This window comes from Erinaceus europaeus, chromosome 3 (genome assembly GCF_950295315.1).
Source record: "Erinaceus europaeus chromosome 3, mEriEur2.1, whole genome shotgun sequence".
NCBI lineage: Eukaryota > Metazoa > Chordata > Mammalia > Eulipotyphla > Erinaceidae > Erinaceus > Erinaceus europaeus.
The window spans coordinates 27124557-27138731 of NC_080164.1; the positions used below are offsets into that span (position 1 = coordinate 27124557).

At 38.3% G+C, this 14175-nt stretch overlaps 1 protein-coding gene across 4 annotated transcripts in view; it reads right to left on the reverse strand.

Moving 5' to 3' along the window:
- Window positions 1-4276: 4276 nt before the first annotated feature.
- HNRNPLL (heterogeneous nuclear ribonucleoprotein L like) overlaps window positions 4277-14175 on the reverse strand; it is a 47360-nt gene continuing 37461 nt past the window's right edge. For all 4 annotated transcript variants that reach the window (XM_060186908.1, XM_007520993.3, XM_060186907.1 and 1 more), the window contains 5 exons: window positions 11824-11945; window positions 10788-10989; window positions 9911-9968; window positions 9723-9821; window positions 4277-5942 (listed from right to left, as the gene is read on the reverse strand). In XM_060186908.1, coding sequence (XP_060042891.1) covers window positions 5887-5942; window positions 9723-9821; window positions 9911-9968; window positions 10788-10989; window positions 11824-11945 — 537 coding nt within the window. In that variant the 3' untranslated portion in view covers window positions 4277-5886. The remainder of the gene's footprint in view (window positions 5943-9722; window positions 9822-9910; window positions 9969-10787; window positions 10990-11823; window positions 11946-14175) is intronic.

The following is a 14175-nucleotide window of genomic DNA, read 5'->3' on the forward strand; positions in this document are numbered from 1 at the left end:
TTTTCTAATTGCCACCAGGGCTATTGCTGGTTCTTGGTGCCTGCACAATGACTCCAGCATCAGCCACTTTCCCTTTTTTTCTATTTTATTGGATAGGACAGAGAGAAATGTAGAGGAGGGGGAGACAGAGGAGAGAGAAAAACAGACACCTGCAGACTGACTTTACTCACAATCTTCCCCCCTGCAGGTGGGGAGCAGGGGCTTGAACCTGGGTCCATGCACATAGTATGTGCACTTAACCAGGTATGCCATTGCCCGGACCCTAGAAGTTATCTTTTTTGAAAGGACCCCTGCCTCTTGAACTTATTTTTTATTTTTTATTTTATTTATTTATTCCCTTTTGTTGCCCTTGTTGTTTTATTGTTGTAGTTATTATTGTTGTTGTCGTTGTTGGATAGGACAGAGAGAAATGGAGAGAGGAGGGGAAGACAGAGAGGAGGAGAGAAAGATAAGACACCTGCAGACCTGCTTCACCGCCTGTGAAGCGACTCCCCTGCAGGTGGGGAGCTGGGGTTCGAACTGGGATCCTTATGCCGGTCCTTGTGCTTTGTGCTTTGCGCTACCTGCGCTTAACCCGCTGCGCTACAGCCCGACTCCCCCTCTTGAACTTTTTAAGTGAAACAAAGTCCCTCTGCTTTAGAGTCCTAATTATGGAAGAATATGTTCACAATTTCTTGCCTCCAGAAATAGACTATCACTGATAACCACTACTAAGAAGCAGTTGCCTAGCAACCTATCCCTGCAGATAACACTGTGAAGAAAATGAGAAACATAACTGACCCCATTTAGTCATTTTTACTATTTTCTCTCAGTTTGGTCCTAGGAAACATAGTGATCTACCTGAAAACTGAATCACGGGGGTGAGCTGTAACTGCAGTTCTTTAATGTAGTGGGATAATGCCCTCAGCAGGAAAAATAGAGGGTTTTTGTTTTTCAAGATTTACTTATCAGGGGGCCAGGTGGTGAGCACACATGTCATAATGTGCAAGGGCCCAGGTTTGAGCCCCTGGTCCCCACTTGCAAGGGGAAAGATTCCAGAGGTGAAGCAGGGCTGCAGGTGTCTGTCTCTCCCCATATCACCCCCTTCTCTCTTAATTTCTGTCTCTATCCAATAAATACAAAAAAATTTTAAAAATAAAAAGTGATGTACTTATCAGTTCAAGAGATGGAAAAAAGAGTCAGAGCATCATTCTGACACATGCAATGCCAGGGATCAAATTCAGAATCTCGTGCTTGAGAGTCCAGTTTTCTATCCATGGTGCCACCTCCATGAAAGGTGGATGACCTCAGCAGCATGTGCTCTGTAATTCAGCCCTGGAGGTTATCAGCTGTCTAGTGGGGTTTGGATGTGGAGTGGGACTTCAATCATTTTAGAGGCCAGGAAAATAATTCAACTGGCAGCACATTAGGCTTTCATGCTTGAGGTTGCTGGTTCAATCCTTGGCACTGCATGGACCAGAGCAGTGCTTGGACTCATCTGTCCCATGTGAAACACTCTCTCCCTCATAAATAAATAAATGTGGGGCTGCATGGGTAACTCAGGGGCCAGGAGATAGCCGGTTAAGCATACACTTTACTATGTAAGGACCTGGGTTTTCTGTATAAGTACAGTGTGCTAACCAGTCGCACCACTGGAGTTCCAGGACCTGGGCTTTTTATTCTTTACTTATTTTTCCTTTTGTTGCCCTTTTTTGTTGTTGTAGTTATTGTTGTTGTTGTTGATGTGGTCGTTGTTGAATAGGACAGAGAGAAATGGAGAGAGGAGGGGAAGACCAAGAGGGGAAGAGGAAGATAAGACACCTGCAGACCTGCTTCACCACTTGTGAAGTGACTCCCCAGCAGGTGGGGAGCTGGGGACTCGAACCGGGATCTTTACACCAAGGCCCTTGGTTTTCTATCTTCCTTTCTTGGACCGTCTATCTGGAAGAAAAAAAAGTAGTAAGAAAAAAAAAAAAGAGCCCTCTGGGAACAGGCATAAAGCTTCTGTGAAGCACTGACACCAAAAGAATAAATCAAAAAATTAACTCAGTACAGCAAAAGAAACCACTACCCAAACCAAGAGACCCCTCACAGAATGGGAGATCTTTACATGCTATACATCAGATAAGAGTTTAATAACCAACATATATAAAGAGCTTGCCAAACTCAACAAGACAACAAATAACCCCATCCAAAAATAGGGGGAGGACTTGGACAGAATATTCACCACAGAAGAGATCCAAAAGGCTGAGAAACACATGAAAAAATGCTCCAAGTCTCTGATTGTCAGAGAAATGCAAATCAAGACAACAATGAGATACCACTTCACTCCTGTGAGAATGTCATACATCAGAAAAGGTAACAGCAGCAAATGCTGGAGAGGGTCTGGGGTCAAAGGAACCCTCCTGCACTGCTGGTGGGAATGTCAATTGGTCCAACCTCTGTGGAGAACAGTCTGGAGAACTCTCAGAAGGCTAGAAATGGACCTACCCTATGACCCTGCAATTCCCCTCCTGGGGATATATCCTAAGGTACACATGCATCCAAAAAGATCTGTGTACACATATGTTCTTGGCAGCACAATTTGTAATAGCCAAAACCTGGAAGCAACCCAGGTGTTCAACAACAAATGAGTGGCTGAGCAAGTTGTGGTATATATGTGGTATATACAATGGAATACTACTCAGCTGTAAAAAATAGTGACTTCACCGTTTTCAGCCGATCTTGGATGGACCTTGAAAAATTCATGTTAAGTGAAGTAAGTCAGAAACAGAAGGATGAATATGGGATGATCTCACTCTCAGGCAGAAGTTGAAAAACAAGATCAGAAAAGAAAACACAAGTAGAACCTGAACTGGAATTGGTGTATTGCACCAAAGTAAAAGACTCTGGGGTGGGTGGGGAGAATACAGGTCCATGAAGGATGGACCTAGTGGGGGTTATATTGTTATATTGGAAACTGGGGAATGGTATGCATGTGCAAACGATTGTATTTACTGTTGAATGTAAAACATTAATTCCCCAGTATAGAAATAAAAAATTTAAAAAAAGAATAGGAAAGCTATTAGGGGAGGGGATGGGATACAGAGTTCTAGTGGTGGGAATTGTGTGGAGCTGTATCCCTTTTATCCTATGGTCTTGTCAACATTTCCATTTTATAAGTAAATTTTAAAAAGGGGAAAAAATTAACTCAAAGCTAATATTTCCCTACAGTTGTCAAAACCACTCTTAAAAATTTTCTATTTATTTATTAGAGACAGCCAGAAATTGAGAGGGAAGGGGGTGATAGAAAGACATTGCTTCATCACTCACAAAGCTTTCCCCCGGCAGGTGGGGACTGGGGGTTCAAACCCGGGTCCTTGTGCATTGTAACATGTGTGCTCAACCAGGTGTACCACCACCCAGACCCTCAAATCTGTTCTCTTCATGTCTTTCTAGACAGTTTGCATCTAAAAGTCAGTATCTAATTCTATTTGAAAACTCTGAACATGTATGAATGTAATTTAACTTTCCATATTGTGGGATGCTTTCATTCCTAGTGTGTATGGGAAATAACGGTTCATCGTTGCCATCTTAAAAAACATGAAAGTTCTTTTTTATTAGGTGAGATTCAAGTATCTCTAATTCAGTGGAAGGTTAAGGACACTGTAAATTAAGACAATCTAAATGAAGAAATATAATGAAAATCTAAATGAAGATTATATTTGTGGCTGATTAGTTATGTTGATATAAATTACCATGAAATAGGTGTTCAGGTCAACATTCATCATTTAGTAAGACAGGATATTCTCTTTTTTAAAAAAATATTTTTATTTTGTTTTAATGAGGAGAGAGAGATACACAAAGAAACATAGAGAGACCAGATCACTGCTCAGCTCTTGGCTCATGGGAGGTGCTGGGGATTGAACGTGGGACCTCAGACACAAAAGTCTTTTTGCATGACCATTATGCTGTCTCCCTAGCCCAAGACAGGATATTCTATATTCTCAATTTTATCAATAAATTGTTTTTGGGCTTTAAAGATTTGTCCTTGCAGTTCATTAATATGCTGGTGTGCTGTAAGTGGAAAGTACAGAATATTTGTTGATGTGACTGAATTAAAGACATCTTTAATTAAAGAAAATCTAGTAAACCCCTGTCACCATCCACATGTTTATTTCCTGAACTCTTTGAAAGGGAATAATCTAACACTGGCATCCATATTAAAACTTCAGAAGAGAGGAGACGATATTACATAAACTCACATGCCACCTTCTAAAGTAAGGCATTGCAATTTTGCAACAAATGCAGAAAAGCATTTATGGGGGAAACTTTGTTTATTGTAACATCAGGTAAATTCAGGTACTAAGTTAGTGCTGAGCAAGGAATATACACATACCAGTATCATACATTCATGGCTTAATTTGGTTTACCCTTGGCATAACGTTAGATTTTTCTAGATGTTCAGAGGGCTCTTAAAGGGACATCACTGGTCCACTGCTGTCAAAATTCAAGGGAAAATAAAAGTTAATGTGTGCTTAATTTCTAAGTTTTCTATTCAACAGACCAAGTTAAGAATTCTTTAAGCCTGTGGCTCAATTCTAAGTTAATTAAGGCAAACTGACTTTTAAAGTCAGAATTTAAAACAAAACTTTTACAAAAGATCTAAAAGAAACATTTATTTTCAATTTGTCTAAAGTCTTAAGACTTCACAGTTATTCTACGTAGGTGAAACATGTTCTCTGTTCTTTTAAAAGATGAAAATATAATTTTAGACTTTTTTCCATTATAAAAAAAGCTATGTACTTGATACAAAGTTCTATACTGTCCCTATATACTCTACTATAGCTTCAATACCATGTTTAATCCTTACATCTTACTCACCCATGTATAAGTCATATTAAAAATAATAATAACCAGATCCAGTGGGAGAAAGAATGTTTAATAAATGGTGTTGAAACAAATAGCTATCTGTTTAGAATAAAAATAAAATTAGATCCTTATACCTTGCACCATATAGAAAAATACATATATTACCAATGGACTCCAGAGTAAAAAATAAAAATGCAAGTACACAAAACTCTACGTACAATTTTGGGGGGGGGGGGGGAGTCATAGACTCCCTAAAGCTCATCCATGGATCTCAGATTATGGAAGAGGAACTGTTAATAGCAATATCTATTGAAAATTCAATGCCAATACCAGATGTATTTTCAAGATCAAATTCCATGCAGCAAATGAAGATTAACACACTAATTCATTGCTATAACTTTATAAAATCTTCAAACTCAAACTAGAAACAGAGGCATGTCAATACAAATGAACTATGACCTAAAATACACCAATTAAATAAGTCTGAGTGCATACTATACAAGTGTATCCATATGTCTGTTAGCTTTTCAGAAATATAAAATCAGCTAGATCTGTAGTACTTAAAATTCCATATGTGCAGTGTTATTCTCAAACTTGATTAAAATACTCAATAAATACAAGTTATGTTTAATATGAATAACTGTAACATACTTAAACATCTAAACATATAATAGGAATTCTGTAATATTAAAATGCAATACTTTCACCTGCATTAATCTCATACACAATGGAAAAATACTTGCAGATAATTAGCATTAAGAATGCAAATATATTTTTTTACTGTGGAAGAAAATTATATGGTTAGAAATCATATGTCTGTGTAGTCTACAAGGAAACTGTAGATAGTCTACATTATGATACTCTTATTTTAAAATGAAAACAATTCAATACTTAGGTTTACAACAAACTTACTCAAGGCAAAATATTGTTTTCTTACAGAACAGGATCTTAAAGTAAACAAGGCAACATTAGATCAACCATTGTAATTTTTTAAATTAAGTATATTTCTAAAACTGTAATAAAGGTGAACATAAATTCCAACATGCTCTTTTCTTCTTATAAATGTGATGATGTAGAAAAGCAAAGCTTCAATGTGTAGGGGTTGGAACCATCTGTCAATGTTAAAAGACAAAGTTAATAACTCATGAGACTACCAAGATTACCTTGAATTAAACTATTTTAATTCAGAGTAAACTATTTTACCTTTTCTTTTATTTTTTAAATATATTGATTCCCTTTTGTTGCCCTTGTTGTTTTATTATATTTACTATTGTTGTTGTTGTTGGATAGGACAGAGAGAGAAATGGAGAGGAGGGGAGACAGAGAAGGGGAGAGAAAGATAGATACCTGCAGACGTGCTTCACAGCTTGTGAAGCAACACCCCCCCTGCAGGTGGGAAGCTAGGGGCTCGAACCGAGATCCTTACGCCGGTCCTTGCACTTTGCGCCACCTGCACTTAACCCGCTACACTACTGCCCGACTCCCTTATTTCACCTTTCCACAGCACTAAAAGGACTATATAGAAAAAAAAAATTATGTAAGTAAGGAGTTTGTGTTCTTTTTAAAAAAATATTTATTCCTTTTTGTTGCTCTTGTTTTTTTATTGTTGTAGTTATTATATTTTTATTTATTTATTTATTTATTTTACCAGAGCACTGATCAGCTCTGGCTTACAGTGGTGCAGGGGATTGAACCTGGGACTTTGAAGCCTTAGGCATAACAGTCTGTTTGCATAACCATTATGCTATCTACCCCTGCCCTGTAGTTATTATTGTTACTGATGTCATTGTTGTTGGATAGGACAGAGAGAAATGGAGAGAGGAGGGGAAGACAGAGAAGGGGAGAGAAAGATAGACACCTGCAGACCTGCTTCACCACTTGTGAAGCGACTCCCTTACAGGTGGGGAGCCGGGGGCTCGAACCGTAGGAGTTTGTGTTCTTATCTACTAGCAAGTAAGTTCTGCAAAGGCAAGAACTTTGTTCAATTACTGTTTTTTTTTCCCAGTGGATTCATTACTACAGCTAGTGTCAGGATTGGGCTCAAGAAGATAGCTCACAAGCTGGGTGCGTATATTGTCAGGCATATGGCCTAGCTTCAAAACCCAGCACCCCTGGGATTGCTACTGTGCAGGCAGAAGCTCTGGTGCCGTATTTTGTTTCCTAGTCTATCATAAAAAACAGTGAAAATGAGCCCAGAAGAGACTCTCCTTCTAAAAAAGAATAACAGGATCAAACCTACATGCACCAGCAAAGTTCATTTTATAGAAAATACTGCCAATAACTCCTCTATGTAAGGCAATTCAAATACAGCTTTAAGTTAGGTAAGACTGGAATGCATGTGAAGACACTGAAAAAGTTCTAGGACTAAACTTCTGGTCATTAACAGGAAATGTCAGTTAAAAATTTTTTTTGTTTTGTTTTAATTTTGTTTATTGGATAGAAACAGCTAGAAATCAAGAGGGGAGACGGAGAGAGACACATGCAGCCCTGCTTCACCACTTGCAATACTTTCCTCCTGCAGGTGGGGACTGGGGGCTTGAACCCAGGTCCTTGCACACTGTAACATGTGCACTTAACCAGATGGACCACCACCGGACCCCCAGTTTAAAATTTTTAGATAAAAATATTTACATTTTTTAAACTTTTCAGAGCAAGCAAAAATAACTCATCAACTTGTATAAGAAGTTATAAAAGCCCTGCCCCACTAGGGAGAGACAGCCTGGGAGTATGGATCGACCTGTCAACACCCATGTTCAGAGGGGAAGCAATTACAGAAGCCAGACCTTCCTCCTTCTGCAACCCATAATGACCCTGGGTCCATACTCCCAGAGGGTTAAAGAATAAGAAAGCTATCAGGGGAGGGGATGGGATACAGAGCTCTGGTGGTGGAAATTGTATCCTTCTTATCCTATGGTCTTGTCACCCAACTCCAAGGGCTTTACTATTTTTTTATACTGTACTTTGAATATATCTTAGATATGCATATAATTTTAAAGCCTTTAAACACTTTCTACTGAAAACCCAGCCTAACTACAACTAAAGATGTACTTGTGGCAGCCCAGCTGGTGGCATAGTAGATAAGGCACTGGGTTCTCAAGTGTGAGGTCTTGAGTTTGATCTCTGGTTCTCTGTCCCCATTTCTCATTAGTAAATGATTCTTTGAGAAAGTGTACTTGTTGTGGTCCGGGACGTGGCACAGTGGATAAGCACTGGATTCTCAAACATGAAGTCCCGAGTTCAATCCCTGGCAGTACAAGTACCAGAATGATATCTGGTTCTTTCTCCCTCCTATCTTTCTCATTAATAAATAAATTCTAAAAAAAAAAGAAAAAAATTGTATTTGTGACTAAAGGGAAAAGAAGATGTATTCAAAATTAAAGTTCTTTGGCTCAGTAAAAAAAAGAGGCTCATTTATGACTATAAAGAGATGAAACCGTGGTAATTTGATCTAATACAAATTAAGACAATGGAATTCCAACTGTTCATCATAGTGGTGGAAAAAAAACTCAGTGCTATTAAACTTGCTGGGTAATGGCATTTTCATATAGCATAGGTAATGATATGAATTGGAGGGTACAATCTTTCTAAGAGTCAACTGAATAAAAATTACCAAACTATGGGAGTGGGGCGGTAGCGCAGCGGGTTAAGTGCACATGGCAAAGCACACAGACTGGCATAAGGATCCTGGTTCAAGGCCCCAGCTCCCCACCTGCAGGGGGCGTCGCTTCACAAGCGGTGAAACAAATCTACAGGGGTCTTTCTCTCCCCCCTTCTGTCCTTCCCATCTTCTCTTGATTTCTCTCTGTCCTATGCAACACAATGACACCAATAACAACAATAACAACAAAGATAAACAACAAGGGCAACAAAAGGAAAACAATAGCCTCCAGGAGCAGTGGATTCATAGTGCAGGCACCGAGCCCCAGCAATAACCCTCGAGGCAAAAAGAAAAAAAAAATTACCAAAATATAAACCCTTATTATTCTCCACTATCAAGAATTGTCCCACAGATACAATTTTAAAAGTGCACTTGGCAGTTAGGCAGTAGCGCAGCGGGTTAAGCGCACATGGCACAAAGCTCAAGGACCCGCATAAGGATCCCGGCTGGAGCCCCCGCCTTCCCACCTGCAAGGGAGTCGCTTCACAGGTGGTGAAGCAGGTCTGCAGGGTCTATCTGCACCCCCCCCAACTCCCCCCCCAACCCCCCCCCCATCTTCCCCTCCTCTCTCCATTTCTCTCTGTCCTACCCAACAACGACATCAATAAAACAATTTTTTTTTTAAGTCCTTCTATAGGGGTGAGGTGGTGGTGCACCTGGTTAAGTGCTCACATTACAGTGTACAAGGACCCAGATTCAAGCCTTAGGTCTTCACCTGCAAAGGAAACACTTTACAAGTGGTGAAGCAGTGCTACAGGTGTCTCTCTGTCTCTATCCTCTCTATCTCACCCTTTCCTCTCAATTTCTGTCTCTATCCAGTAATAAATAAATAAATAAATAAATAAATAAATAAATAATATTTATTTTTAAAGTGCCACCATAAGAAAAACACTGAACAGAAAAACAGAAAAACATTGGAAACAACCAAATGTTCATAGTGGGAAATACTGGGCACATCACTGCTATAAACAGCTATTCTGCAACTGCAAAAAAAAAAAAAAAAAAAAAAAAAGTAGCCTAGTATGAGTTGATATAAGGAATAGTTCAAAGATTTAGAGTGAAAACTGAAAGGCACGAACACCATACAGAGAAACTCCGTGCTTATGTAGATGCACACACACATACTTGGAGGCACGGAGAACGTTAGCATAAGTACCACATAAAAATATTAATTCTTTAACTCAGTCACTATTCCCAAGGGGTACCCCTAAGTGGCGGTGACCCTTCTACGTACTTGGAACTCGTATCTGGTAGTGATTAAGAGCTGTAAGGGCCTCTACGGCATCCGTTTTGCATTCCCACTCTAGTAGCCCAGAAAGTGTTTTGGCAGAAGCTAAAACAAAACAAATACAAATACAGTCAGTTGTTTTCTTGTCATCAACTAAATAAGGAAACTTAAAAAAAGAGGGAATGCTCACTTACGTTTTGCATCAAACACTTTATATTTGATGAATGTAAGAACTTCATGGTCATTACACAACTGCCAAAAAAAAGTACAACTCCATTAAAAGTGAGTCAAAATAACATTCTTACTTTGTTTTTAAGAAAGTAAACTTATGGGCAGGGGTTGATAGCATAACAGTTATGCAAAGAGACTCTCACACCTGAGGATCCAAAGTCCCAGGTTCAATCCCCTGCACCACCATAAGTCAGAGCTGAACAGTGCTCTGGTAAAAAAAAAAAAAAAGAAAGAAAGAAAGAAAGGGAGAGAGAAAAAGAAAATAATGTAAACTTATTATTGCACAAAAAAGAAAATAATGTAAACTTATTATTGCACAAAAAGAAAATAATGTAAACTTATTATTGCACCAAAGTAAGACACTGGGGTAGGTTGAGGGAGAGGGAAAGTTCAGGTCCTGGAACATAATGACAGAGGACCTAATGGGGGTTGTACTGTTATATGGAAAACTGGGAAATGTTATGCATATGCAAACTACTGTATTTACTGTTGACTGTAAAATATTAATCTCCCAATAAAAATAAATTTTAAAAAAGTAAACTTATGGTAGCATTTAAATTTTGAGTCTAGCATGAATAAATTAAATCAAAATAGTTTAGGCTGTTAAGCATTATAAAAAAACATCAGTGAACTCAGTGATAGTTTATATCTGCAGATTTGTGAGTGAAATGTATAGTCTCAGAGTTGTACAGGTTATACCTAAAAGGTAGGGAGTAGAATTAAACAAACACGAGCATATCAAAAGTAGGTGCTAAGCAGAAGAGATTTTAGATGAAAGCTAGTGTATATTTTAAAGTTAAGAAATAGAAACATCCTGTACAATTTTATCACAATGCCCACCTTTGTGAAGGTCTCTTCAGTAACACACAATGGGACATTATAATAATGCAGCACACAGGAAGGGGGCTGGATTATATTCTTAGATGCTTGGCCAGCACTTGTAAAGCGGTTATTTTTACTCATTGCAAAATCCTTGTAGCTACTTGTGCCATCCTCCAGCTCAAATATTTGACTAGGAACAACTGAATGCTGTTTAGACACACTATGGATCAAAAAGGACAACACATAGTAGTTAAGATAAAAAGCAGCAGTCACTCTCAAAATGCAAACACATCTTGGCTACATCTTTTTTTTTTTTTTTTTCCTGAACCAGGGCCTCATGCATGCTTGATTTCACCACTCTCAGGCCTACTTTTCTTCATTCAGATAGAGAGACTTAGAGAGACAGAATGAGGGAGAAACACCCTGGTGTCATAGCTCTCTCACACGGTGGCAGGACTCAAGCCTGGGTTGTGCACATGGCAAGGCACACACCCTACCTACATCAATCTTAACAAAAAGGGAATATTCAGCTATTTAAATACAGTTTACATATTTAAATTTAGTTTGAAATATAGGTTAGACTATCAACTAGGTAAAAACCCTCTATTTCTAGTACTTTCATATTAGAAAACTTAAAAAATCTGCCCATTTTTACATACTGGTTATAAGAAGATTTAAAACTTGATAAACTGGTAAACAAAAACTGGACTCTGTGACCTTCATACCTTGTCCAAAATGACAAACCTAAAGCTGTTGTTTCAGATGTCCTTAGCTACATTAAAAATGTCCCGAAATTGCAATTAATTTCTTGGGTCGTTAAATAGCTCAGGCGGATAGTGTGCTGCTTTGCCATGTGTGCAACCAGGTTTGAGCCCAGCCCCCACTGGATTGAAGGGCACTTTAATGTCGTGGTCTCTTTCACTCTCTCTCTACCTTCTCTCTGCCTCTCTATGTCTATCTTCAAAACAAAGCAAAACAAAACAACAGGTTATTGTCTCTAACAAAATGATAAAGATGTTTAAATAGTTTTTGATTTACCACTTAAGATAATTACCAAACATTAAGTCTTTTCCCAAATAACTTGACGTTGTTAAGGTGTGTGACAGCTCTTTCTACAGCATACTCATCACCCATTTCTACCAGTGCTGTACCAGGAATGGTCTTCATAAACTTTACCTGTAAATACAAAATCCCAAAAAGGAGACCATTTTTCCCTTCTACAGTAACAGAATTACTAAAAAATAATACTTAATTAGTTGAGCTAAAATGTAAAAAATTAGCTGGAATCTTAACTTTACTATGTCACATTAGATACTCTTTATCAAATTTCAATAAAATTAAAAAGGAAGATTACAGGAGTTGGGCAATGGCACACCCAGTTGAGCACACATGTCACCATGCGCAAGATTCAATCCCCCAGTCCACAATTACAGGGCGGAAGCTTCACAAGTGGTGACAGCACCTCAGGTATTCTTTCTCCCTCTCTACCTCCCCTTCTTCTTTCAATTTCTCTGTGTTTTTTTAAAAAAGTTTATAATTCTCCTGGGTAGCACACCTGAAAAAAACCAAAGGCTTTCTCTTGACTCTGCTATCTAATAACTGAGTGATTTGGGGCAAATTACTTCTCTGGGCCAAATCTTCTTGTAAAGTAAGAGATAGTGCTAACATCTGACAAGACTCATCAGTATTTATTCGTTCAATAAATATTAAATACCTACTGTGATTTATATTCATATTCTAGCTACCGTATAACAGGCATGATTTTCAGTAATTTTATATTCCAGTAGGCAGGTCAGAAATTTTAAAGTAAATAATAATGACAAATTAGAGTTCTTTTAAAGCAATGCACAAAATTCTTACATAAGAAAAAATATAAACCAGCCTTAAGCCAGCCTAGTTTATAAGCATGCTTGTACAAGGTTGGGGTGATTTTCTGAAAGAGGCAATATTTCACAAATTTTCCTCTTAAGCAGAAGTTATATTTTTTCCTCTTAAGATTATTCCAACTTAAGTATATAATGATGTTAAGGGCTAGATGGGATGGAGAATGGTAATCAACAGATCAACAGAGATAATGCTATTTCTCTATAATTGGGAAGTCCTTAAGTAGATACTAAGTTCCCCTAATATTCACAGCACCTTGAACATGCGGCCTTCTATCAAGTTCAGAGGAATACTAGGGATCTAGTCATATAACAAATTCAACACAACATTTACATCCACCACTGCAAAGCATCTTTACCCTACACCTGTACTTGAATGAAACTCAGGTGTAGTAGGGCTTTTCCATGTAATTTAAGTCATTCTTATGGGCAAAACTTCTCTTTTGACTTAATCCAATAGCATCCTACGAATCTAAAAGTGACTAAACAACATGTCAAATATAATTCATATACTGGTAGATCTCAACGTTAATTCTGATATTTACAAATATAAAAAAAGCACAAGAAAGGACCAGGTGGTAGTGCACCTAGTTGAGTGCACATTACAGTGCACAAGGACTTGGTTAGAGCCCCTGGTCCCCACCTTCAGGGGAGGAAGCTTCATGAGTGGTGAAGCAGTGCTACAGGTGTCTCTCTGTCTCCCTCCCTCTTTACTACCCCCTTCCCTCTCTATTTCTGGCGATCTCTATCCAATAAATAAATAAAAGATTTAAAAAAGCACAAGAGAAAAGTAACAGTATGTAGAGGTTAAACACACACACTCTCATTTAGTTATTAAGTACGTAGGTTCAAGACATTAACACTCAAGTGTCTGAGATAAAAGTGTGAAAAAATGTGAACTAGGGTTGTTTTTTTTTTTTTGGTAATTTTTAAAATTATCTTTATTTATTTATTGGATAGAAACATTCAGAAATCAAGAGAGAATGGGAGAGAGAGAGGGAGAGAGACAGAGACATACCTGTGGCCCTGATCACCACTTGCAAAGCTTTCCTTCTCCAGGTGGCAATCCGGGGCTTGAACCAGGGTCCTTGAGTATTGTAACATGTGCTCAACCAGGTGTGCTATCACCTGACCCAAAATTAATTTCAATCCTCAGCACCATTATAAGCCAGAGCTGAGCAGTGTTCTGGTGTGTGCGTTGTGGGGGGAGGGAGGGAGTCTTTAAAAAAAAAAGTGGTGGTCCAGGAGGTGGCACAGTGGACAAAGCATTGGACTCTCAAGAATGAGGTCCTAAATTCAATCCCTGGCAGCACAAGTACCAATGATGTCTGGTTCTCTCTCTCTCCTTCTATCTTTCTAAAAAATAAACAAAATCTTAAAAAAAAAAAAAAAAAAAAAAAGTAAACTAGTTCTTCCAATGTTTACAGTGACCTAAATGTTTCATGTGTTCTTGACTAGTTATATAACCCCTTGGCTAGTCATTTTAATCCCTAAATTAAAAGCAGATTTTGGGTGTCTGACGG